At 45.9% G+C, this 23,951-nt stretch overlaps 2 protein-coding genes across 3 annotated transcripts in view; one reads left to right on the top strand and one right to left on the bottom strand.

Annotated features, from left to right (window-relative positions):
* Positions 1 to 8,297, top strand: part of Syn3 (synapsin III) — a 399,638-nt gene extending 391,341 nt beyond the window's left edge. The window contains exon 14 of the mRNA XM_041673952.1: positions 1,058 to 8,297. Coding sequence (XP_041529886.1) covers positions 1,058 to 1,190 — 133 coding nt within the window. The 3' untranslated portion in view covers positions 1,191 to 8,297. The remainder of the gene's footprint in view (positions 1 to 1,057) is intronic.
* A 128-nt stretch (positions 8,298 to 8,425) lies between these two features.
* Positions 8,426 to 23,382, bottom strand: Fbxo7 (F-box protein 7). Of its 2 annotated transcripts, none has more exons than XM_041668782.1 (9): positions 23,115 to 23,382; positions 20,609 to 20,903; positions 19,413 to 19,640; positions 17,679 to 17,820; positions 15,405 to 15,488; positions 13,021 to 13,116; positions 12,611 to 12,787; positions 10,116 to 10,153; positions 8,426 to 9,225 (listed from the first exon to the last, which is right to left on the bottom strand). In XM_041668782.1, the coding sequence occupies exons 1-9, from the start codon at positions 23,234 to 23,236 to the stop codon at positions 8,836 to 8,838; spliced, it is 1,572 nt and encodes a 523-aa protein (XP_041524716.1). In that variant the 5' UTR covers positions 23,237 to 23,382; the 3' UTR covers positions 8,426 to 8,835. The 2 variants fall into 2 exon arrangements, with proteins under 2 accessions (XP_041524716.1, XP_041524726.1); XM_041668792.1 differs by lacking the exon at positions 23,115 to 23,382 and adding an exon at positions 22,913 to 23,014 and having other exon boundaries at positions 20,609 to 20,751.
* Between the last annotated feature and the right edge of the window lie 569 nt (positions 23,383 to 23,951).

The following is a 23,951-nucleotide window of genomic DNA, read 5'->3' as shown; positions in this document are numbered from 1 at the left end:
AGAGTACAGATTAGGCTCCACCACGTCCTCATGATCCCTGTATTGGTCACCATTTGCTGTGTAACAAACAAATGTCAATTTATGTAGCTGAAAAAAAAATCATTTTCCTGTTATTCTGGTTTCCTGTTGCTGTGATAACACACTCTGACAAAAAAACAATTTTAGAGGAGCTGGACAAGTATCTCAGTAGTTAAGAGCGCTCAATCAGAGGACCAGGGTTCAGTTCCCAGCACCCACATGGAGGCTAATAACCATCTGTAACTATTTCCAGAAGATCCAACACCCTCTTCTGGCCTCTATGGGTTCCAACATGCATGTAATGCACAGAGAAACATGCAGACAAAGCACCCATGCACATAAAATACAAATAAAAATCTTGAATTTTTTTTTCTAAACAACTTTGGAGACGAAAGGATTTGTTTCAGCTTCCAGGTCAGTTCATCACTGAGAGAAATCAGGAAATGAACTCAGACTGGACCTTGAAGTAGAAGCTGTCATCTGACTTGCTCACTGACTCCTGCTTAGCTAGTTTTCTCACATAGCCCAAAGCCACCTGTCCAGGGAATGGCGCTACTTACGGTGGCTGGGCCTTCCTATATCAATTAACAACCAATGCAATACTCATGTTCAGGACCACAGGCCTCTCCTATCTGGAAAATCCCTCAGCTGAGACAGGGGATCTAGAACAGGGACTATCTGGTTTCTCAGCTAACGCTGGGACCTCTGAGAATAACTAGAACCTGGTATGGCCCACTATGGCTGACAAATTAGAGAGCAGCCTGGGATGGGGGAAAGAATGGAAGCTGTAAGGGCTCCCTACTTCTTGCTGGAAGGTCTATCCAAGCCGTACTTGCCTCTGGAAACCCCGATTTCTAGACCTAAGAAAATGAATGTGATACCCCCCGCCACCTTGTAAATTCTAGGCTAGCATCCTATACACACTGTGATGCCTGATTTCAGGTCTCAACATCCTTTGATGACTTTACAGCTGGCTCCAGACTCATTCCCTTGAGAGTCCCAGCCATGACCATCCCCAAACTCTTGCTTTCTGTTTCAGCAAATCTCAGTCCCTGACTAACAGCCTCAGTACGTCAGATGCCTCCCATCGAGGGACCCCAAGTGAAGACGAGGCTAAGGCTGAGACCATCCGCAACCTGAGGAAGTCCTTTGCCAGCCTCTTCTCCGACTAGCTTCCTCCTCGGGCTGAAGAGCAGGAAGGCAGGAAGACTCGATGACTGGAGACTTTCTCTGGCTCCTTCCTTCTCAGCCTCGGTTCCTGGTGGAAACACACTTCCTAGATGCCTCTGACCCAGGAACTGATGATCTACGCGCATTCCCACCTCCTTGACCGTGACATTCCAATGCCACCTGACTGAGCAGTAGCCTTGAGAGCCACTGGGCTCCTCAGGGCGGACGTTCTAGACAGATAAGACATCACTACACCCACCATATGCTTGCTCCCCTGCTGACGGTACCCAGTAAGATATCTGTGTGGCTTGGTTTTGCATTCTTATTAGTGTTTTGCTTGCCTTTGGGCAGAGGCCCGCTTCGAAGCCTTGACTTACCTCCATCAAATGCAGACATTGTAGTTGGACCTCAGCAACACAAGAGGCAATACTTTTTAATGGTGTTTTTGCAGACAGAAATAGGGAAGCCCAGCCTAGGAGCCTACTACCCACCCAGAGCAAGCTAGTGCCATCCTTGCTGGGAGTAGGCTGACAAAGGCCCCATCGCAGCTGGACCTCCTAGGGATCTTGATGCCGAAAGAAAGAAGCTAGACCCTATGCAACAAGTGGGGCCTTTCAGAACAGAGTAGAGGGACCCCCACATAATGCTACCCAGGCTTAGAGCCAACAGCAGGAATCCAGAGGAGAAGAGCCTGTGCCCCCTGTGAAGAGGGTCATAGGATTGTGTCTCTTTGACCTCACACAGAATTTGCTTTTCCCTCAAGGTTAGATGGGAACCCAAAGGGAGTGGGTAGCTCCCTGTTGCATGAGAAGACATCGTGAGGGGTTCTATATGGTTCAGCATTCTACCTGCTCTGAACAAGGTGTCAGTAATGTAAATAATGTAAATGCCCCCGCGTTTACAAAAGGTCTGGTGGGACAACCTTCAGAAACAGTGCATGTGTTTCTCTTTGTGGAACACAAAACACAGGACACACATTGAAGCCTTTTGGAATCTCTTCCAGAAAAAGTTCCACTCCAACCTGGTCTCGGCCATTATGACTCAGATGGTTGGCTGCAGAGCTAGGCAAAGTGGTCCTGACTCCCCTTCCAGTGCGCGTATGCTCCTTCCCCTGCACCAGACTGCTCCCGGAACGCATCACCAAGCACCTGGTGCTAGAAACACTGTAGGTTGCAGCAGCAGCATCCTGATCCCGAGACGACCCAGGATATCAGAACACAGCCATGCAGATCTGCACAGCGCCCTCAGCCACCTGAGGTGTGTCTTCCCCGCACGCTGCAAGGGAGGGAAGGGTTTTTAACGGGAGCAGTTTCTGGTTATGCTCAAGTTCTGCATAGCCTTGGTGATCATCTAAGGTTTTTCCAGGTCTCCAGGAACACAGAAGCAGCCACTATGGTCTCTGGGGAGTTTTCTGCTTGTTTTCTTGGAACAGAGTTTCATTCAGCAACTCGGGCTGAACGTAGCCCAAGCAAGTCTCAAAATCATGGTGACTCTTCTGCTTTATCAGCCTCCCAAGTGCTGAGATTTCCTGAATGAACCACCACATCCAGCAAGCATTCATCATTTTTCTTAGTCCTCCCAGCCCAGATTGGAGTAGCAAAGACAAGGGTAGAGACCCTCTCCTGCCTTGGCTCACTTAGAACCCTGCATTTCTGCAGAATTGCATCTTCAAGCTGGTTTCCAGAAGGGATCAGCTCAGCATCAAAAGTGGCAGCTTTGGCCCTGGCTGCAGAGATCCATTTGGCCCTCAGGGTCATCCTCTTCCTCCTTGCCTTCTCCTCCCTCATGATCAAGTCAATATCAAGAGCAAGCACGCTGGTTATTTCAGAAGCCCTCCTTGGCCTCTTTCCACATCCTTGGTTTGGAGGAATAAACAGCTGATGTGATTCTACATTGTGAAGGTCCAGAGACTACTGAGACCATGGTTTGGAGCTGTAGACTGCAGGGCTTCGCCTAGTTGGAACTGACTAGCCTGTGGTGTGAAGTGAGGCATGAACGGCTGGAGGTCTGCACTTCCCAGTACCAACCAAGCCCAACTCTTTTATTCCTAAATTCAGTGTGTGTGCAGGACGGTCCCTGGGGCTTGCCTACACCCACCCTGCCCACTTCGCCCTCATTTTGCTCAACTGCTCTTCGATCACAGAAAGAGGCTGGCAAAAGCTTCCAGAATTCTTCTCGAGGATGATGGGGATGATGACCCAGAACAAGGAAAGACACTTGGCACAACAGTCAGCAGATTCTCCTGTCCCTCACCCACTCCCTGATGAGGGAAGAGGAGGTCTTGAGGCCAGCACTCCCAGCCATGATTTAGGTAGGTTATCCAAAGGAAGAAAAAAAGGTCAGTCAACGAATCCACAGAATATTGCTGCTGCTTCCTGCTCCTCCTCTGTTCTTATTTAGCTCTTGCATCTTTCTCTAGAACCTCTGGAAAAAGCTAGGTGAGGTAGAAAGGAGGATGGGGCAGAGGTAAGACTAGGACTGTCAAAGATAGTCTGCTAAAGTGAGTTCTAGAGAAGATGATGGATGTTGGCTTTCTGATTGTCTACCCCAGGAGATGTGAGTGCCCTTTTCAGGTCCCCCAGCACCCTCCTCCCTCCTCCTTCACACACACACACACACACACACACACACACACACACACACATACACGTGCCTGGTTAATGACCAAAATGAACACATTAAGATGTAACATCTTGCCAGGCATGGTGGCACATGCCTTTAATCCCAACAATCCGGAGGCAGAGGCAGGTGGATCTCTGAGTTCGAGGCCAGCCAGACTCTGCAAGTTCCAGGAAAGCTAGGGCTACATAGAAAAACCCTGTCTCAAAAAAACAAAACCAAAACAAAAAACAAAAAGAAAGGAAGGTAAGGGAAGTGAAGGGAGAAAGAATGGAAAAAGGAAAGGTAACATCTTAAAACCCCATTACCTAATTTCATAGTATTCCCTGATGGCTTGCTTCAGTAAGACTGCTGTTCTATATCAGACCTTGAGAAGCCAGGGCTCACTCATGAGGCCCATGTGGAGGGAATCAGTACAAGAGCCTCACAGAAGTAAGGGGCTTGGGCCCTTTGCTCCTGACAAAGATAGCTGAAGTTGCTCCTATAGAAAGCTCTGCCCCAGTTGGTAATAGTCTAACAGCCTCACACATGTGTGAGTGTGTTGGCGGGTGACCTTGCATTCTGGAAAAGGGTAAGAGAGATGTACTGCTAAGATAACATCACGGAGAAGCCATGCTTTAGGCAGGTAAGAACACGGGGAACACCTGTGGCAGCCGTCGCTCTATAGTAGCCTCACCCATGTCTCAATAATAAAACACAGCTGCAGGCATGGAGTGGTACCAGGCAGCAAGAAGTTTCTCAAAGTGACAGCCACGGCCCTGGACAGAACTAGGTGTAAAGGCAGAGGAACCTTTGCTTCAGATAACAGGAGTATGAACGTGTAGTGAGAATGCTCAGAACCTACGGCTGGGTCAGCTTCTGGGTGTTCTGGAGGCCAGCTGAGGCTGGGCTGCTGTTCCTAAGCAGGGCAGACATGGATATGCTTCAGTTGCCAGCCCTGCTAGGGACCTGCCCCTTTGCTAGACAGAACTAGCAGCTCCATAAATGACCATGTGGCCAAAATGTCCCCACTTTGACTCTGCCCCTAAAAACATCTCAGCATTCAATGGCATCCGTCCAGAATCCCAACTGCAGTAACACAAATGTCTTTCAAAATCTGCATCAGGCCGGACACTCTGATTTTTATCATCAAGCCGGTATGTCTAGCCAGACCCTGGTGTAACACTAGATTGCAGCCAGCACTTCCGAATGATTTCCAACTGGCCTGGGAATGGAAACAGAGGGAAAGGGTATATACAGGTCCCATGTCGGCCACATCTCCAATGGATTGTTTTCACCCGTAAGCTAGTACATGTTGCTCCCAAAACTTCAGCCTTCAATAATTATGACATTTAGAGGTGCATAAGGGCAAAAGGAAAGGGGAGAAGTCACTGTAAATAGATTCTGAAAGGTTATATGAATTGGGTTTTGCTTTTACAATTTTGACCCAAACAAGAGCATTTTCCCTCCACGCTGACTTAAGGAAGCTGAAACACAACAAAGACCCATTCAGTTTACATACAGTGACCAGGGACTTCCAAACACAGCCCCAAAGGACACCTCAAAACAGCCACGGCACGCTTCCTCCAGGCTGCCTGTCACCAGGACCAGATGACCCCTCAAGGCCTCCTGGCTGCTGTATTCACTTCTAGGATGCAGATGACTGTATTCCTGGAGTATCAAGAGTGGCAGTTCTTCACGTTCATAAAGAAAAAAAAATCAGCTAAAAACTCCATGTCGCGGAGTAGCCGCTGCTCCGGGAATTTCTCTTGTGAATATATATGACACGCCCCAAAGAAGCAAGCTGGCTGAGCACCTGGGATCTGGCACAGGAGCTTGGTGCAGTTCAGTGACAGGTGTTCAGGACTCTCAAGTGACTCTCCTACAAAGTTAAGAAATCAGTGACATGTACATGACAGATTAAGATTGGAGATTCTTTCTCCCCTCCCGCCATCCCCAAAGACTTCTGCACTGCATCTAGACAGGAAGGGTAACAGAAAGACTGAGAGGAAGACACTAGCCCCTGGGGAGCATATTCCTAGGGTACACAACTTCCTGGAGACCAGAGTTGTCAAGGTCAGCGTGGGTCACAGGAGGTGGCAGTGGGCATCCAGGACCATACTGCCGGCACTCATGTAGCAAAGGAAAGAAAGTGGCTCTCTACATGAGAGCCGTGTGGACTGTACCAACCAAACATAGCTCAGCTTTGTAAACAAGTCCTCGGACAGGGTGTACCAGCTCCCAGCAACCAGCCAGTCAATACCTTGTCCTTTGTTATAGCTTAGTGGTTCATTCTGTGTCAACAGAAGTGTGAGTGGCTGCAGGTTAGTGACAGGTGTTGATTAAGCAAGTTTTGCACATACAAGTGGTAACATTACTGTCACAGGGACCAGCCCATTCACTGTGAGAACCCTTGCTCATGTATCTCTAGTTTATCCCAGAGCCACGCTGGCTGATACAACTAAGCTGGATCCTAGACCTTAGCAGCTGATTAAACTGTTTTAATATTTAGAGTTTCATAAGCAGCAGCACTTTGGGCTGCAGTGAAAACAAAGGGGAAGGTTGGACAACAAGCAAGGCTGATTGGTCCATTTGTCAAGCGCAGAGCGTAAAGGACACAGAAGCTCTCTTGTGTTCCCACAGAACATGAGCTGAGATTGAAGAAACATGCACACTCAGCCTTCATAATCAGATCTAACTGGTAGACCCAGAGGAAAAAAACAAAACCGCCTACTTTTCATTGAGTCTCAAGAAGACTCGAGTTAACACCTCTTACACTCAGCACTTTACTACAGAAATAAGTGTTATAACTCACTTGGGATTCCTAGTAGAGAAAACAAGAAGTCAGCTTGAATTAAGTCTTTAGGGGCTGGAGAGATACAGTTCAATCAAGTGTTTGCAGTGCAAGCCCAACGACCTGTATTCGACCCATGCTGAAAAGCTGGGCAAGGTGGTGAGCACTTGTAATCTCAACACTGGGGAAGCAGAGAAAGGTAGAGCAGACAGAGTTCCCGCAGGCCAAGGGGGACAAACGTGTACACACATCTTTCCATGACTTGCCTAGCACACTGCAATAATCTCATCTGTGCACAGTATTGACAGAGCCTTACCCGCACTAGGGCACAGCAGAGCACCTGCCCAGCTCTTCTCCAAGGCTCAAATCAGCAGAGTAGGAGGAAAACAGACCTGGGAACCAACTCTGAACAGAAGAAGGAAAGGGAGGAGTATCTGGTTCGACTGGTTAAGAATTAAGGAGCCATCAAGTTAAACAGTGGCCTCGGAAACTGAGAAGGAAGGAAAGAGCTAGAGAATTCAGGATTTTACACAGGGAGTCAAGAGTTGGAAAGGGTTCTTGCCAGGACTGAGTTACCAGCCATGCTCAATGGGCATTTTCTGTTTATAGTGGTAAGGGGAGGAGAAGCTCCCATTACTAAAAGGTGACTATAGGAGAACTTAGAGGCCAAGAAAGATGGAAGGCTACTACAAGCCAACGCACTGGAGCTGCACCATTCTCAAGCACTTGCGAGAGGCTTCTAGGCTGTCCTGCTCCCGTTGCAATGCATGGAGATGGCATCACAAAGCCGCAGAGCGAAGAAGCCGCTGCCAAGTCAGGATTCCACCCATTATGTTATCAGCAATACACAAAAGCTCACAGTCTAAAGACAAGGATGCAAGATTTTCTAAGCTTCTAAATATAAAATTAGCTGCTAGTCAAGAGAAAATGCTTTGAGGACTCTTTAATAAGAATTTTTGAGAGGTGCCTACGTTTAGATTTAGAGCACTCTTTCAGCACCTTAAACTCAAACTTGCAACATCTACCAGTCAAGTTGAGTGAGGGTGGACCGGCACCATCAGGGGCTCCCGGGCCTATCTGGAAATGGCTGTGTTCTGAAAACTTGCATTTGGTGCTCTGGTCTTCCGTTTCCCACGCCACGCGTGCACACACACTACATGGGGCAACAACGTCCAGCTACAAAGACGTGTTTTGAAGTGGAATCTTCATGGTGACCCTTTCAACCATACGCAAATGAAGCCTATGGTATTCGGTGGGCATTAAGAAGACTGTCCTATAGAACACAGAAACCTAAGCAGCCCAGATCCTCTTCTTCATTAAAGATCACGTAGCTTATAGAAATATCAGACTGAATTTTCTTCACTGTGATGCAAAGACTCGAAACACATGTGTAGCAAAGTCTCACTTGAACACAGGACTAATATTCCTGCAGCATACATTCTAAGCCATTTCCTCATATGCAAAACAGGTTTTTAAAATCAGAAGACAGTGGCACTAGTCCTATTTCCTGCAGACGCTAATGGCATTTATCCCTGTGCAGCAGTTCGATTTAAACTTGTCACTATAGCATGTTCCTATAGTTATTTGTGAAAGTCATTTGTGTTTGGGCCTTTTCTTGTAGAATAAATAAATGTTGAATTTTGAGTATTTCAAGTCTTAAAAGCACAATATTCTTCCAGTAAAAGTGCCTGCAGAACTCTGCTGTCAAGACCCAGGATCTCAGATACCAAACACAACAGGGAAATCCTAGTTGGGAACAAGTCTGTACCAACCCAATGGCCTTCAGAGCTTTAGAAGTTCCTCACAGAATCCAGAAAAGCTGCTCAAAAAGAAATGGTAGTTCAAGCAAACTAGTTCAGCTTTTATTAGGATGTGTAAGCTCAGCTTTCACCCGACTGACATCTCTGCAAAACAAAGATACCACCTGTAATAAGTCACCTCCTCACACTCAGAAGCACCCCGATAATTTTCAAATATAAAAATTAGCAGTATGAATAAGGCTTGACTACTAAATGTATCTTTAACAAAAGTCAAGACCACCATATAATTTTTACTTTTATTAATCTAGCACAGAATATAATCAGTACCACAAGCTCCATCCCAGAGGTGATTCCAGAGCAGGGACCAGCAGTCAATCTTCCCAAAGTCACCCCGGCTCTGAGTAACCTTGTCCTTGGTGCCACAACCAGAAACTGACAGCCAAGGTCACCGTCCAAGGAAACAGCAGTGTGGTTTCAACAAAGCCTCCAAATTGGTCACATGAATGGTAGCTGGCTGTCAGCCGGTCGACCTCTGCTGGGTCTGAAGGGAAATCTGTTGTTGGGGCCACCTCTTCCTGGGAAGAGGGGGTCAGGTCCTGGAAGTGGGCCAACAGGATCAAATCGTGGTCTGAGCGGCTGAAATGGGTTAGGTATCTCCCCTGGCCTTGGGATGAGTGAGCCGGCAGGGTCCCCAACACTGGGCAGGATAGGTCTTGTGTCGTATTCACCGCCAATGATTCCTGGAGGAAGCAGTGAAGGGGGAAAAGTGACCCTGGGGTAGACAGGAATGGGACAGAATGGGACAGAATGGGAGGACGATGGCAGGAACATTGCGTGTCGCATTCTCTGAGCCTCTTTTCTTTGTATGTGCCTCTTTCTGTACAGCTGTAGAAAAAAGGGAGGGGAGACATGTGAGTGGTCAGCTACTACAGGCGATTTCATGTTTCTCATCCCTAGTGGATTTCAATTTAACATAATAAGAGGATCTGTTAAAGGGCAGGACGCACACTCAAGAACACTTCTGTCTACTCTGCAAGCATCTAAGGACTTTCATTCAATTATTTTCTTTAGTCCTTCATCCCAAATAGTTTTTTATCAGGCCTAGCAATGGTTTTTACAATCGAAATCTGCAGATAAACCTTGTCTCTTAACTGGGCGATGGTGGCGCCCCTTTAATCCCAGCACTCGGGAGGCAGAGGCAGGCTGATCTATGTGAGTTCGAGGCCAGCCTGGTCTATAAGAGCTAATTCTAGGGCAGGCTCCAAAGCTACAGAGAAACCCTGTCCCGAAAAACAAAAAGCAAAACAAAACAAAAAATACCATGTCTCTTATTCTTTTCACCATGCTATCTAACAGCTTTAGATTTCCTAAACACAACAATGACAGATTTTTTTGTTTTGTTTTTCAAGACAGGCTTTTCTCTGTTCCTGGAACTCGCTTTGTAGACCAGGCTGGCCTCAAATTCACAAAGATCCGCCACCTGATTCCCAAGTGCTGGGATTAAAGGCGTTTACTTCCGCTGCCCAGCCAGAATTATTTTTGTGAAAAAAAAAATAAGCCTGTTTCCTATTTCAATGAAAAACTATTAAGACTTTTCTTTGTAGTTCCAAGAAAACAAGGACTAAGCCTAAAATTGAAAACATTTTCAGTAGCAATATTTAACAATAAATTTAAATTGATTTCATCACATCACATTAAAAGTGAAAAGACACCTTTCTCTATTGACTCAGTTATTTGAGTCATAAACGTTAGTCTTCATATTTAAAAATACCTACTTCTTTCCAATCTGTGTCTGGACCTCTGACAGTACCATCTGCAAACCAAAACCAAAGAAAAACAATTAAAACCACTTCATGCATCCAGTATTACAGTGAACCTGGACTTGCCCACCAAGTGAGGAGGAACAGGAGGCATCTGGACACGAGCACTGCACTCACTAGTGTGCGTCAGTCAGCTGCTCACCACTGCCCTGTGCACTGCCCCATGAGTTCAGGCAGATGCCTCGGGACACTGCGGACAGCCACTCATTCGTCCATAAGTGTCTTCTGCTGCAGGCTGCAGGCCCATGCAGCTGTGCCAGCTGCCCCTAAGACATGTCTGGAGTACCGGCTCAGCTTGGCAGTCTCTCTTAAGTAAATATATTACAGCCCACATTCATTACTGAAGTCTAACTGACCAGGCCTTCTTCTGTAGTGGGTATATACTTCCTTCCCGCCAGTCTCTACATGGCTTCACTACCAAGAGTGTGACAATAACACACAGAACTGGTTTAAATGTACTTAAAATATATGAAATGAGGGGAAAAAAATCAGTCAACTTCAAGTCCAATGAGGAGTTCAGGAAAAACCTGCCCATGGCATCTCTACAACTTATTATCTAGCTTGGAAGTTTAGGAAAGCTCTCTAGCCCAGGAGTTTTCTACCTATGGCAGCCATGACCCCTTTGGGAGTTGAATGACCCTTTCACAGGGGTTACCTAAGACGACTGGAAAACACAGATATTTACATTATGATTCATAACAGTAGCCAATTACAGTTATGAAGTAGCAACGAAAATAACTTTATAGTTGGGGGTCACCACAACACAGGCAACTGTGTTAAAGGGTCACAGTGTTAGGAAGGCTGAGAACCATTGCTCTACTCCCATACAATTGCACACCACAGTCAGGAACGAACCACAGACCAACAGCAGTTAAACACGCAGGTGAGTGGGTGTCTGCTCCTCTCACGTGACTTCACACCATGGTCAAACACACAGGTGAGCGGGTGTCTGCACCTCTCACGTGACTTCACACCATGGTCAAACACACAGGTGAGCGGGTGTCTGCACCTCTCACGTGACTTTACACCATAGTCAAACACACAGGTGAGCGGGCGTCTGCACCTCTCACGTGAATTCACACCATAGTCAAACACGCAGGTGAGCGGGTGTCTGCACCTCTCACATGACTTCACACCATGGTCAAACACGCAGGTGAGCGGGCGTCTGCTCCTCTCATGTGACTTTACTCCGTAGTCAGCTTTCCTTGTCACCTGTTCCGTGTAGATTACTGTGTCTTTTAACTACTTGTTCATCAGATTTTTTTTCTTTTTAAGATAAGGTTTTACTTGGTAACTCAGACCAACTTTGAATTACAGAAACCTTCTTGCCTTTTAGCCTCCCACATGCTGGGATTACAGACATGCCCACCATTCCTGGATTATGCACTGCTGGGGATGGAACCCAGGGCCCAGTACATGCTAGGCAAGCACTCCACCTACTGAGTCACATCCCTGGCCCTGTGCTTCCTATTAACTGTGATTTCTTTGGTTACCACACTTGCTGCCTACTGTCACAAAGGAACACTTCAAGTTTTACTTCTAAGGGCTTTAAGCAAAGTCAAATGAAGACTTTAAGATCCAAAAAGAAAAGGAAGGATCTAATTCACTCACTTCTTAAAGTTCAAGAATCTAAATGACTCTATGACATTCTGTCAGGGGGAGTGGGGGTCTACACACCAGATTTCCACGGCTAAGGTAGTATGTTAACAACGCATTCATTTTCATTAAAACGCTTTTGACAGAAACCACGTAGCAAGTAAATACTACTTGATGTAGCTCATTTCTCTTTTTCTACCTTGGTGGTGGTGTTCCTTGTGAACTAACCCATTAAGTCAACTTTCGACCACCCTACATTCAAAACAACAGCTTCAAACACTAACAAGTCAGTACTGGCAGAAGAGAAGCTCACAGTCAGGCTCTTTCTGGCCTTGACCTGGAAATCCTGGTGTACAAGATCTAATGTCTGACCACTGCTGCAATGACCATTTAGTCACAAATGCGACCACTACAAACAAAGAGCCAGAACAGCATTCCAAAGGTGAGCAGCTGTGAGCTGACCCTGGTCCTCCAAAGGTGAGCAGCTGTGAGCTGACCCTGGTCCCATAAGGCAGTGTATAGAAGTGCAGTTTATTCTAAGTCAGAGACTGAAAATGCTCTTTCAGATGGAATAAACCTGTCTTCTATTTTGTATCCTAACATAAATTTACTGGGGCCAAAGGGTTGTATTGCAGAAAATATGAAAGAAAGGAGTAGAGAGAGTATCTGTGGCACAGGCCAACATTAGGAAGCCAGAGCTTCTTCTCTCAAAAGCTACTCCTTTAACAAGCTGTAGATAAACAGAACAGCAGGGGAAAAAACTCTACTTAAAAACTTTAGCCAGCTGAGTAATACCATGGCAACCACGGTGACAAGGAGCCTTTCTCCCATCAACATGTCGTTATGTAAATCACCTCGAAAATCCCGCAGATACAAACACCGCCACAGCAGAGGGTCGTTTGATGCAATCTGGAGGTCATGACAGACGGCAGACAAAGCCAGGACAGACTGAACATCCAAGAGTCGGAAGATGCGCAGTTTCAGCTCCAGCGGAAGGACGACCAGTCCAAATACATCTGGAAGGTTCAGTACTAGATGGGGAACAGCAGCAACGGGAGTTACTGAGTACAGAACATCTAGGTTTCCCCACATGCTCATCAAAAGCTGTCACTGCCTCTCTCTCAGAAGGTGATAGGTCTTGATCATCAGCTTTATCTGAAACTGTACTTTTTATGTTTTTATTGAGCTATACATTTTTCTCCACTCCCCTCCCTTCCTCCCGCTCCCCTTCTACCCTCTCCCTCCTGTGACCCCCATCTCTCACCTTGTCGTGTGAAGGCCAGAAGAGGGTACACCAGCTGGTCTTTGAAGAGTCGAGAGAGCTTCTTAAGATCTTTGTACACTTTGACTGCACTTTCCCCTGGAGTGTGTTTACAAAGTACAAGTCAACACACAACCCTGAAGTGGTGTCAAACAAGATCCAAGTATTAAACATTCAGGAGTAACTCCCCCACAGATAAAGGGAATCGGAATCCCTAGAAGATGAGGAACAGCACACGGCTGACCAGCCCATCTCAGGTGCAAACATTAATAGGTGACGTCACGCAGCTGACCAGCAAATCTCAGTAGAATTAACATAGTGAAAATGGCCATCCTACTAAAAGCAATCTATAGATTCAATGCAATACAAAATCCCAACACAATTATTTACAGACCTAGCAAGAACAATTCTCAACTTCATATGGAAAAACCAAAAACAAGCAAACAACAACAAAAAACCCAAGACAGCTAAAACAATCCTGAACCTTTAATCCCAGCACTCAGGAGGCAGAGGCAGGAGTACCAGGCCCCAGCCTGACCTACAGAGCTGGTTCCAGGACAGCTAGGGTTTTGAGACAGAGAAAGACTGTCTCGAAAACAAACAAAGAAACCAATCCTGAACAATAAAAGAAGTGGTGGAGGTCTCACTATCCCTTATTTCAAGTTGTACTACAGAGCTATAATAATAAAAACCTCATGGCACTGGCATAAAAACAGAAACACTCATCAATGGAATCTAATTAAAGATCACAAGAAGCAAAAAAGTAGAATATACAGAAAGAAACATTAAAAACCCCAGGCAAAACATAAAAAGAAACAAATTAAACTAAGAGCTAACATGAGGCCAAGCATTCCTAACAAATAATAAGTCTCTGTGTCATGATTTGGTAGCTGGTTGGTTGGTGGCTCAAAGGAAAAAGCCTGTGACAGGGGTCTAAACTTAGGAGCTACAACAAAAGTACTTCACTGAAGTCTATAAACTTTTCCAGAGAAACAAACTTTCTCCCTCCCTTTTGCTTCTTTGTTTCATATATACCAGATCAAGAACAGGAATCTGAGCTCTAGACCCCTAGATAAGGTTAGATTTTTAAAAACTTAATGGTCAGACAATCTACTCCAATCCTGATTTCCTCTACTACTTAGGTCTCGGCCACTGAAATGATTTAGCCCTCTCAGGGACTATTTCCTTATCTGTAATCTGAGCATAAAGCCTGTGCTGGGGTACGAAATACTCAGAGCAAGGCCCTCCCTAGGGTGGGGATAAACAGTGCTGAGGAACGTTTAAGCTTCTGATCATGATAGAACGCGCATTTACACACTCGTGACTGTAGCACACATTCTCAATTCATTCTCGGTAGCGACAAGATCATCCCAATGGTAGCAAAAATTGGTTCTTGGAGAGTACTAATTGAACCCAAGTGTAGAATCAAAAGGGCTACAGTATTTAAGGACGGTGTGTGTGTGTGTGTGTGTGTGTGTGTGTGGTACTAAAACTTCACAGGAAAGTGTGACTGTACGGCAGAGGACAAGGGGGCGAGGAGCCCACAGAGGAGCGGCGGTAAAGGAAGTGACAGGCTGACCAGAGACTGGCCTAAAGCCACCATCTTGGTGTGCATCAGCCAGAGCTAAAGAACACGCCGTACTCCTTCCTCCCATCGGCCTCCCAGACTACAGGGATGGTACGTGCTCAGCACAAAATAGAAAGGAAGATCCATTCATTCCTCTCCACCCACCACTCCTGTTGATCACCTGGTCTCTCAGTTAAGGTTTAACCAGAAACAGTAAACAGAGAAATTGGACCTTTTTGCATCTATTAATAATTTTATGGAATATAGGCAAAGCCATACTTGGAACCACAATTTTAGGAAAATTCTAATCTCATTAAGAAGTAGCATGTATGTCAAGTGTATAGTAAAAATATTCAAACAGGTTTTTTCCATTAATACTCAATAACGAAGCCACACTGAATTACTTCCATGAAACATAGATCTTCTCTGTATCAGTTACACAACAGTAGAAAGATCTCCAAGGGTTAACACAAGAAACTAGGAGGGAACCTCTAAAGCTACAAATATAGTTTTGTATTCAAAGACCAGAAGAATTATAATAAAGAAACAAATTCTTCAGACTGTAATAAACCTTCCTCTTTCTTTCCTTTGTATCTGTGGTGCAGAGTAGCACCCAGGGCCTTGTATATGCTAGGCAACTGCTCTACCACTGAGCTACATCCCTAAGCCCTACCCATCTGAATCCTTAGAAGCAACATTGTTTTGGAATTTGCTCTAATCTCATTTAGAAATGGCCATCCTTTTCAACATAATCTTTTGGGCTCTGTGTTTTCAGTGCCTCCCAAAGCTTCCTTCCAAAGTTAAGTCGTGGTTACATCACCTGGTTCCACTCCACACACGTAGGATCTTGGCTGCAGCTGCACTGACTTCGCGTTTTTAATCCCACCACTGATTTTTACTGTAGCTGTAAATAAAAGAAAAGATGGTAAAGCAGTCTGTCACTTCCCTTTGTAGTGCAGGCCTTCATTTCCTCGCCTCTGTAGACTAAAGACAGACTATTCCACACAGACTGTTCTGAGCACATTCTTCCTCTCTAAGCAAGGTCAGAAGTCTAAACCTGCCATGAAGAAATCAGCATTCCACACCACCTTCAGAGACTACAGTGAGCATCTTCACACACAGTCCGCTCAGCACCACCAACAGTGGCTAACTAGTTATCGACAGGTCTGCAACAGGTCAACAGGAGGCAGGGCAGGCCAGCACAGAAGGCCATTATTTCCAGTGAAGTCACTAAAGCACCATTCATTTCTTCTTAACCCGTGGCAACAGCCAATCCTGTTCATTAACAGGATCCTGCCAGTTTTCACAGCACCGTCGCTGTCTAGACCCAAAGACCAATATTCTTGACATCACCAGAGGGTTCAAGTTCAGTTCTGTGTACAAAGGCACACTTCATCTCAGCTCATGAAAGAGCTAGTGATGGCCTAGTGCACATGTGCACCAAGTCAAGCCCTGGGTGGAAGGTTTAGAGACACTGCCCCTTTTCAAAGATTTGAGCCTGGATGACCAGTGACTGAGAGAGCCTGCAGGTCACTGATCTGAAAAGAATTAAAGAGTACAACAGCAGAAATTAAGAAATCATCAAAATATTTGGTGAAGAGAGGGGATGAGATGCATCTCATCAGTACCTTTCTATGAAACTGAGGTCAGACTATTTATGTTTGGTAACGTCCATCTTCCAAGTTGTGACCCATAAATCAGAAATTAACACCGCTCTGAGCACAGAACGCACACTACAAGCTCTATAAGCTACCAGTGAAGAGCTGACAGAGACGTCACTTGGCCTTCACGCCATCACACTCACATCCTGACAAATGTGCAGGACCACCAGCTGTTAAAGCTGAAATGCTGAGGCACCGAAGAGAAATATCTACTTCTAAAATAAAAAATGCCATGTTAGCTTCCAAAACAACTTTCAGTAGAAAGCTTATTTTCTAACACAGAACCTCAATAAACAAAACAGGTAAGTTTTCTGTGGGGCAGGACTCTACCTTACACCACCTCAGCAAAAGCAAGGAGCTGCAGGACACAGAACACTGCTGACCTGGGGCAGCAGAGCAATACAACCTGTTATACCAACATTACATTCTAAGTAGCCGAAAAGATAACTCAAAAGCTAAACAGTGTTAGCCCGGTGGAGTGGTCCTCACACAATCCTGAAGGAACAGAAGTTGAAGGCCAGTTTGAGCAACCTAAGACCCTATTTCAAAAATATAAAAAATAAAACAAAAATCGAAATATAAGAACATGGTCACCCAAATGGATCTCCAATATGTGAGACCTTGAGAACATTCCAGAGACCAGCAGTGGTTAGGAAGGGCCTGTGTGACATCTCAGCTAAAATGAAATCCACCTCACTGAAGAAGAGAGGAAAGCAGAGAGGTTATTTATTCAGGGCACTTTCTGAGGACGGGCAGCTAAGTTATGCATATACTAAGGCCTCAAAAATCTCAGTAGCATGTCTGTGTATTGACAGTCACAGAGATGCCAAACTGGATAAACAGGAACCTCAGATCTCATAAACCCAGATCAAGACTTAAATAAAAAGAATTCACAGATATGCACAAAACGCCATCCTTATAGTTTATACACTCATTTCATTCTTATCATCACAGCTCTCACAGAATGAAGGATTCAAGACAGACATTGAAAGGAAGGGCTGGGACTGGGGAGGTGGCTCCGCAGTTAGCTACAGGCACTGACTGTTCTTCCAGAGGAGCCTGGTTCAATTCCCAGCACCCACATAGCAGCTAACAGCCATCTGCAACTCCAGTTCCAGGAAATCTGATGCCCTCTTTTGGCTTCTGAAGGTACTGCCTGCATGTGGTGCAGACGCATGCAGGTCAAACACACACAACAAATAAATGTTTTAAAAGAAAGGGGGCCAGCACAAGAGTAAAGGGTGATGTCCTAAACCAACATCAACCTCACATTTTTAATCCTTCCAGGCACGTCACCAGTGGTAGAGGAGTTAAGTTATGAATGACCCGTAACTATTTCTTGGCAGTCAGTCACTAATGCGGTTATAAGACATCTAAAAGACACGATGTATGTAATTCATAAGCCAGCAAGCATGACTGCAGGGCTGCATTACCATTTATAATAATGAGGCTTTCCAAAGGCACACAGGTGAGCACAGCAGCTCCCTCCTCACAGAGAGGGTGTGTGTACTGCAGCTTGTACACGCCACTTGACTTCCACTTCTCAGGCATTGATGCTGCTTTGGCTTCAGTGCCCTGAGGAATGAAATGAAAGGAAAAATTATTTTAAAAGGTGCTATACTAAAAAACCTGGAAATCAGAAACACCTCTGTCTTACCAAGCTTTAGAGCCCCCATGGACCACTGATATGGCTCAGTAGGCACAGTGCTTGCACAGAAGCCATGGAACGCTCATAAAGGTGAAAGTGGAGAACCAGCTCCTCGGAACTGTGCTCTCACATGCCACACATGCAGTATGGTATGCACACGCCCCACATGCACACACCACACACATGCAGTATGGTATGCACACGCCCCACAGGCACACACCACACACATATAGTATGGTATGCACACGCCCCACAGGCACACACCACACACATGCAGTATGGTATGCACACGCCCCACATGCACACACCACACACATATAGTATGGTATGCACACGCCCCACAGGCACACACCACACACATGCAGTATGGTATGCACACGCCCCACAGGCACACACCACACACATATAGTATGGTATGCACACGCCCCACATACACACATCATCCCACACGTTTTTAAAAAAATGCACAGCCTCCTTAACAGAATGTGCACATCATTAATACTGCTACTATCGGAGAATAGTATGTTGTAATATTTTTCTATAAAAAATTGTTTTAATAGATAAAATATCATCATAGAAATAAGGATTAGTTTTTCTGTTCTAAGGCTCATATTTCTGTCGAGCAAAGCCATGCCATTATTCACGATCCCGGGTTGAGTGTCACTTCTTCCACACAGCCCACTTTGGAAAACACTGCTATTTACTAACACTATTCACACTTCTGTCACTGCACATTGTTAGGCTTTTCATCAGTTTACACTGTTATTTAGTATGTGGTATTTCTCTTGTCTTCCTTACCCATTTGAGAACTCTGAGGACAAGGACAGTATCTGGTGTGTTAGTTTCTGGCACAGGCATACGATGATCTTGTTTTTAACTTTGTAGCCCGCGTGTTCCCCAGGGAATGTGTACAGGACAGCAGTACAGGGGCTACGCAGGAGTGTGCAAAAGGCTCTGCTCCATCCTAGTTTACCAGTGCAGAACCTGCACTCTGACAAGATCCTAAGTCATGCTTAGTGCTAACTGTTCTCTGAGCTTCCCTGGGACTCTTACATGATATACTATAATGGTCTAATTCTTGTCTAATCTCAGACTAAAGGTAACTTGAGAACAAAGACCTGAAACAGGGAGAAAAAAACGACTGGCAGGAGTAGATGCTTAGCAAACACATGCTGAATGAAATAAGCAACCACAGCACAAAGCCATTAACATGAAACAGCCTCTTAGTCAGCATTTGGTCATACTCGGTCCACACCAGCTCATTTTATCTGAATGTTAGCATATATAAACCTTTGTCTTTTTTAAAGCCAGTGACTATTACCTCTGTGATACTAAACGCTAACAAAAGAAATGAAGGCTGAAAAGGGAAAGGGCATATTTACAGAGTACCTATGACAACATTCCTGTGCCTGGCATTTTACATTCAACAACCAACCACGTTTAATAAAGGAAGGAGGACCTCCACAAGACCGACTCAGGTGTCCAGGGAGACCTCACAAGGCACCTGGGTGGGGCTTACCTGGGGTATGTAGCCCGACTCGAGCATGAGGAGATGCACCAGCACTACCAAGGCATCACTGATGCTGGAGCAGCCAGCTGACTGGTACAGAGTCTCCAGTGAATGTGGCACCTGGCCATCCTCCACTTCACTACACAGCATTGGTTCCAATGGATGGAAACCAGAATCCTCTTCCATATCCACGGCATCCTCAATTGACACAGCCTCAACATTTTGACTAGGCCCTTCCTAAAAAGGATGGCAATAATAAATTCATTAATTTTACACAGGACATTCTATATCCTAAACTAAGCAAATAGTGCTCTAAACCAAAGCACAGCATGAGGTTCAGGAAAAGGCACCATCTTAAGGAAGCTCTCGTAGATAAAGGAGACTGCAGCCTGCACCCCCATCCTGGATCCCTAACTCCCTCTGTGCTGACAGGCTAGAAACCTGGAACTCATCTCTAAGTCTCCACACTTGCAAAACAGTACCTAAATGTGGTGTCTTCACAGCTCCAACTACTATCATTTCTCTAAAGCTGTGTTTCCTATGCCATAGGTGCTTCAGACCCCTCTATGTGTCCCGACTTCAAGGAACAGCACCCCCTCAAAGTGCCTGACTCCCCCCCGCCCCCGTCTCATATACACCATACACTCCTGCCAGTTTCCCTGGAAATTGAGAATCCAATCATGTCTTATGCCCCAGTTTAAGACGTACCAGGATTTCCTCAAGACAGACGATATTTCCCACAATTGTACCGTAAGACTGTGTCCCTGATATGCTCTTAGGGGAAAGTCAGCTCAGTCTAGTGAGGAAATACTGCAGCTATGTTTGTCTAACTGAACCTACATTCACAGGACCCAGCATTAACCTCAGAAAAGTCCCGAAACTTCTAACAGCCGCAATGTGTGCAATTAACCAATGCATTCTCCTTCTTCACTTAGCATCTCTGCTACACTTACTACAGATTCACAGAACAAGTTTTTTAGAAACAGACTGAGGAGCGCAGGCCTAGAACATAAGTCCAAATGCCTAGGCATATAAGGCCCCCCATTACCTGTTCCCTGGCTCTCCATCTGTTCACTACCAACCCTTCCCTACCCGCTGCAGCATTCCCACTTCAACAGACCCAAGGGATGCCACGGCCTTTATTACTGCACCTGCCACACTGTGCTGCATCCCTCCATGACTGTAAGTTTGTGTAAAGTACCCACCACACTGTCAGCACTCCAGGCATCAAACTGGGTGGCCTGTGCATGGGAAGAGTCGCTCCGCCGTTCATCGGGGATGCTAGCCTGACATGAGCTGGCAGCCTGAGAAGATTGGTCAGTATCCTGGAGTGAGGAAGGTTCTGAATCTGTAGATGAAGGTAAGTTAGGTGCCGGCAAGTCATCTTCAAGAACCAAACATATCAAGTCCCCAGAAACAATCCCATATGAAGCCAAGGTTTCTTCATCTCCAGTGAGGGCATCCTTGTTGTTCAATGTAATTGCAAATCGGGTATCAGAACTGCCAAGAAAGATGGATGAGCACAGTAAGAGCTACCTACTCCACTATTCCAAACAATACATTTGGAATACACTAAACTACATGCTGTGTACCCAAAAGCACTAAGTAATAATAATAATAATAATAATAATAAAAGCAGGGGACTAAATTCCTTGTTCTTCTCATCCAATGCCCAGGTCATAGGTTTCTAATAAGTTTAATAATAATAATAGGTTTCTATAAGTTTAGCCAGCGGTATGTAGTACTTATCATTAACCTACATTTTCACTGATTCTAAAGAATGCAGTTTTCAGTATTTCAACAGCTTTAAAGTTGAAGTGCTTCCTAAGCCTAACACATCAATTTAATCCACAGCTTTACTTCCAGCTTCAGATGAGCTGGGAATTCAAACTCAGGGTGTTAGGCTTGTGCGGCTGTGCGTTAGCAACTCCCCAGCCCGGTTCTTTTTTCTTACGCACACCTATGAGACACTACTGGAGTCAAAAGCATTTTCCCTCCTTAGACAATCAGCCGCTCCGCTGCTGCCTGCAAATGCTCTGATAAACAGAAAGTTGAAAATCTGCCAGCTGCCCTTGAAAGCACCATTTTGGAAGAGAAAGGGAAAAACTCCCCAAACAAACAATCATTTTGTAGAGAACATAAGAAATGCCAGTTTTCCCTCCTGCTTTTCTAAAGCGCTTTCAAGGTCTTATTTTCTCAAGTTATGGGGCTGATGGATGCATTTCACCCAAAAAGTGCGACTGCAGAAATCCAAGCTTTACAAAGTCTATTTTATGTCAATCTTTGGTCTGCTGAGTTAGAAAATGCTCTACAGGAATACACCTGTATCATATGGACACAAATGAAAGCTTCCCTTTTGTTCCCCAAATAAACAAAATTTCAAAGGAATGAATTTACTTTCACAATCTGCCTAGGCCTAAATTCCATCCAACTAATCAACCTCAACTTTGAAAACAAGCCTGAAAGAGAAACTAGCTGGGTGGGGCTCTTGGGTTCACAGCTTTTCAAGATGACCCTACTTAACTGAAGAGTGATACAATTTATAAATACCTTAAACATAGGAGTCTCAACATGTGTGAAGGGGTAACTGTTACCAACACATAAAACACTCAGTTTTACACCAGGATGTAGTGTAAGTCATCATTATGTGGAAATACAACAATATGTTGTTTAATCCTTTTAATGTGAAAATGGCTCTTTAATGTTTGGGCTAACATTTTTATTTTATTTTATTTGTTGGGGTCTCACTATGTAACCCAGGCTGGTCTGGAACTTGCTATGTAGACCAGGCTGGTGTTGAACTCAAAGAGATCCCCTTGCCTATGCCTTCTGAGTGCTAGGAATAGCCAGAGCTCAGGCTCACTTTTAATCTAACAAGATCTTAATCTGGGGTGAGGGCGAGGTGAGAGGACGGGAAATCAGTCTAGGACCTCATTTTACTCAAGTTCCTACAAATAAAGTGAAAGGCTATTAAAAATGCAACTAACGGAAAGGGCCAGAGTTTATCTTTTTAAAACATTTTATTCCCGAGTTCAAATTTCTAGCTCACCACTTGAAGTGACTCGTTCATATACTTGTCTATGACCTAAAAATAGCTTCAGAAACATAGAAGCTTCATCGGCAATACCAAAAATCAGAAATAGAACTTAATCCTTTTTCAACTTGCCACCAAACTGAAACTTTTCTGGGGTCATGCCTCTATTTTAGAAGCACGCGTACTTCCTAAAATGTTGCAGTGAGAAAGTTACAGCAGTCTGGCATAGGCAAGCTCAGCAATGCTTTTAGTTACTGTTGCCCTAAGCAGTGGCACTAAGGACAGCGGCCTAGGGTGCAAGAAGTTCATCACTTCAGGCGCGATGCTTTTCCAATTTAGCCACTGAATTCAAGCTCCGTCGGTTCTCATCGGGAGGGTGTAACGCAGGCTCCCCACTCCCGACCGCAGCTAGCGCTTCCCGCCTTCCCGGTGACTGGGGGGGGGGGGGGGGGGCAAACCCGGAAGTGACACTCACCGGGGACGACAGCGGCAGCCCGGGGAGGCTGGGCCATGGTCTCCCTGAGCTGGAACCCCGCAAGCACCCAGCCCAGCAGCCGGTCGCCACAGTCACAGGTGACCCGGCAGGCGACCTCACGTGACAGCCAGGCGCGCCCAAAACCACCCCCCCCCCCGCCCCTCCTCTGTCCCCGAGGCCCGCGATCGGGGACCCCGCTCACCTGAACCCCCACGTGGGCAGCAGACTCTGACGGAGGTGCGCGCGCAGATGGCCGAGCGTCGGCTCCGGCTCCGGCACCTCCAGCGGCTGGGTCCGCTTCTGAAGCCGCACGCGCAGCTTCATGGCGACAGGACCGCCAGCCTCGGGCGGCGGCAGCGGCTACCAGAGCGGAGGAGAAACCGAAAGCGTTCGCCTCGCTCGCTCTCGACTACGCCCCCTACTGCCCAGTTCGCGAGTGGAGCGCCGAGCGCCTTCGCTTCCTTCCCATCGGTGGCTCGGCGCACGACGGCGCCCCCTGGGAGCGAGATGCCCACGGCGCAAGCGCTGAGTCGCTTAGGCGCGTAGATAACCTGCGCGCTTCCCTGCTTGCAGGATCTCTGCGAGGGCCGCTGCCCACTGTGCGAGGACCTGACTACCAGTTCTAACCTGGTGGCGCTGTGTTTTTGCAGGCCCCGAAATGAACTGCTCTATCCCAGTCTTTAGAGTGCTCAAACCTGACACAGGTTTCCTGTGCTGTCTAAAGAACCTTAGCATGGAAGCTGGCATCCCTTAAGGGCCATTTGGGTCTGGAGTGCCTGGGCGACCTTAGTGGCCTTCAGTTGAGATAAGAATAGGATAATGGGCTGTGAGGTGTTATTAACAGCTGCCTTTGCTTCTGTAAAACTTGTTTACCGCTGTGGTCTTTTTATTACTATATAGTGGGGAAGTAAGACAAACTGGGGGAAGTAAAACAATTTTCCCGCCCAGCTGTAAGTTCCATGAATGATTGTAATGCACACCTTTCTGACTTCAGTTTTAAAATCCCACCTTTACCTTCTTTCCACACACAGGCTGTTTT

This window comes from Microtus oregoni, unplaced genomic scaffold, assembly GCF_018167655.1.
Source record: "Microtus oregoni isolate MIOR12 unplaced genomic scaffold, Mior012 000001F_ref0000356, whole genome shotgun sequence".
Lineage (NCBI taxonomy): Eukaryota > Metazoa > Chordata > Mammalia > Rodentia > Cricetidae > Microtus > Microtus oregoni.
Note: the sequence above shows the minus strand (reverse complement) of the source record. Positions and strands in the feature narration are given on the sequence as shown.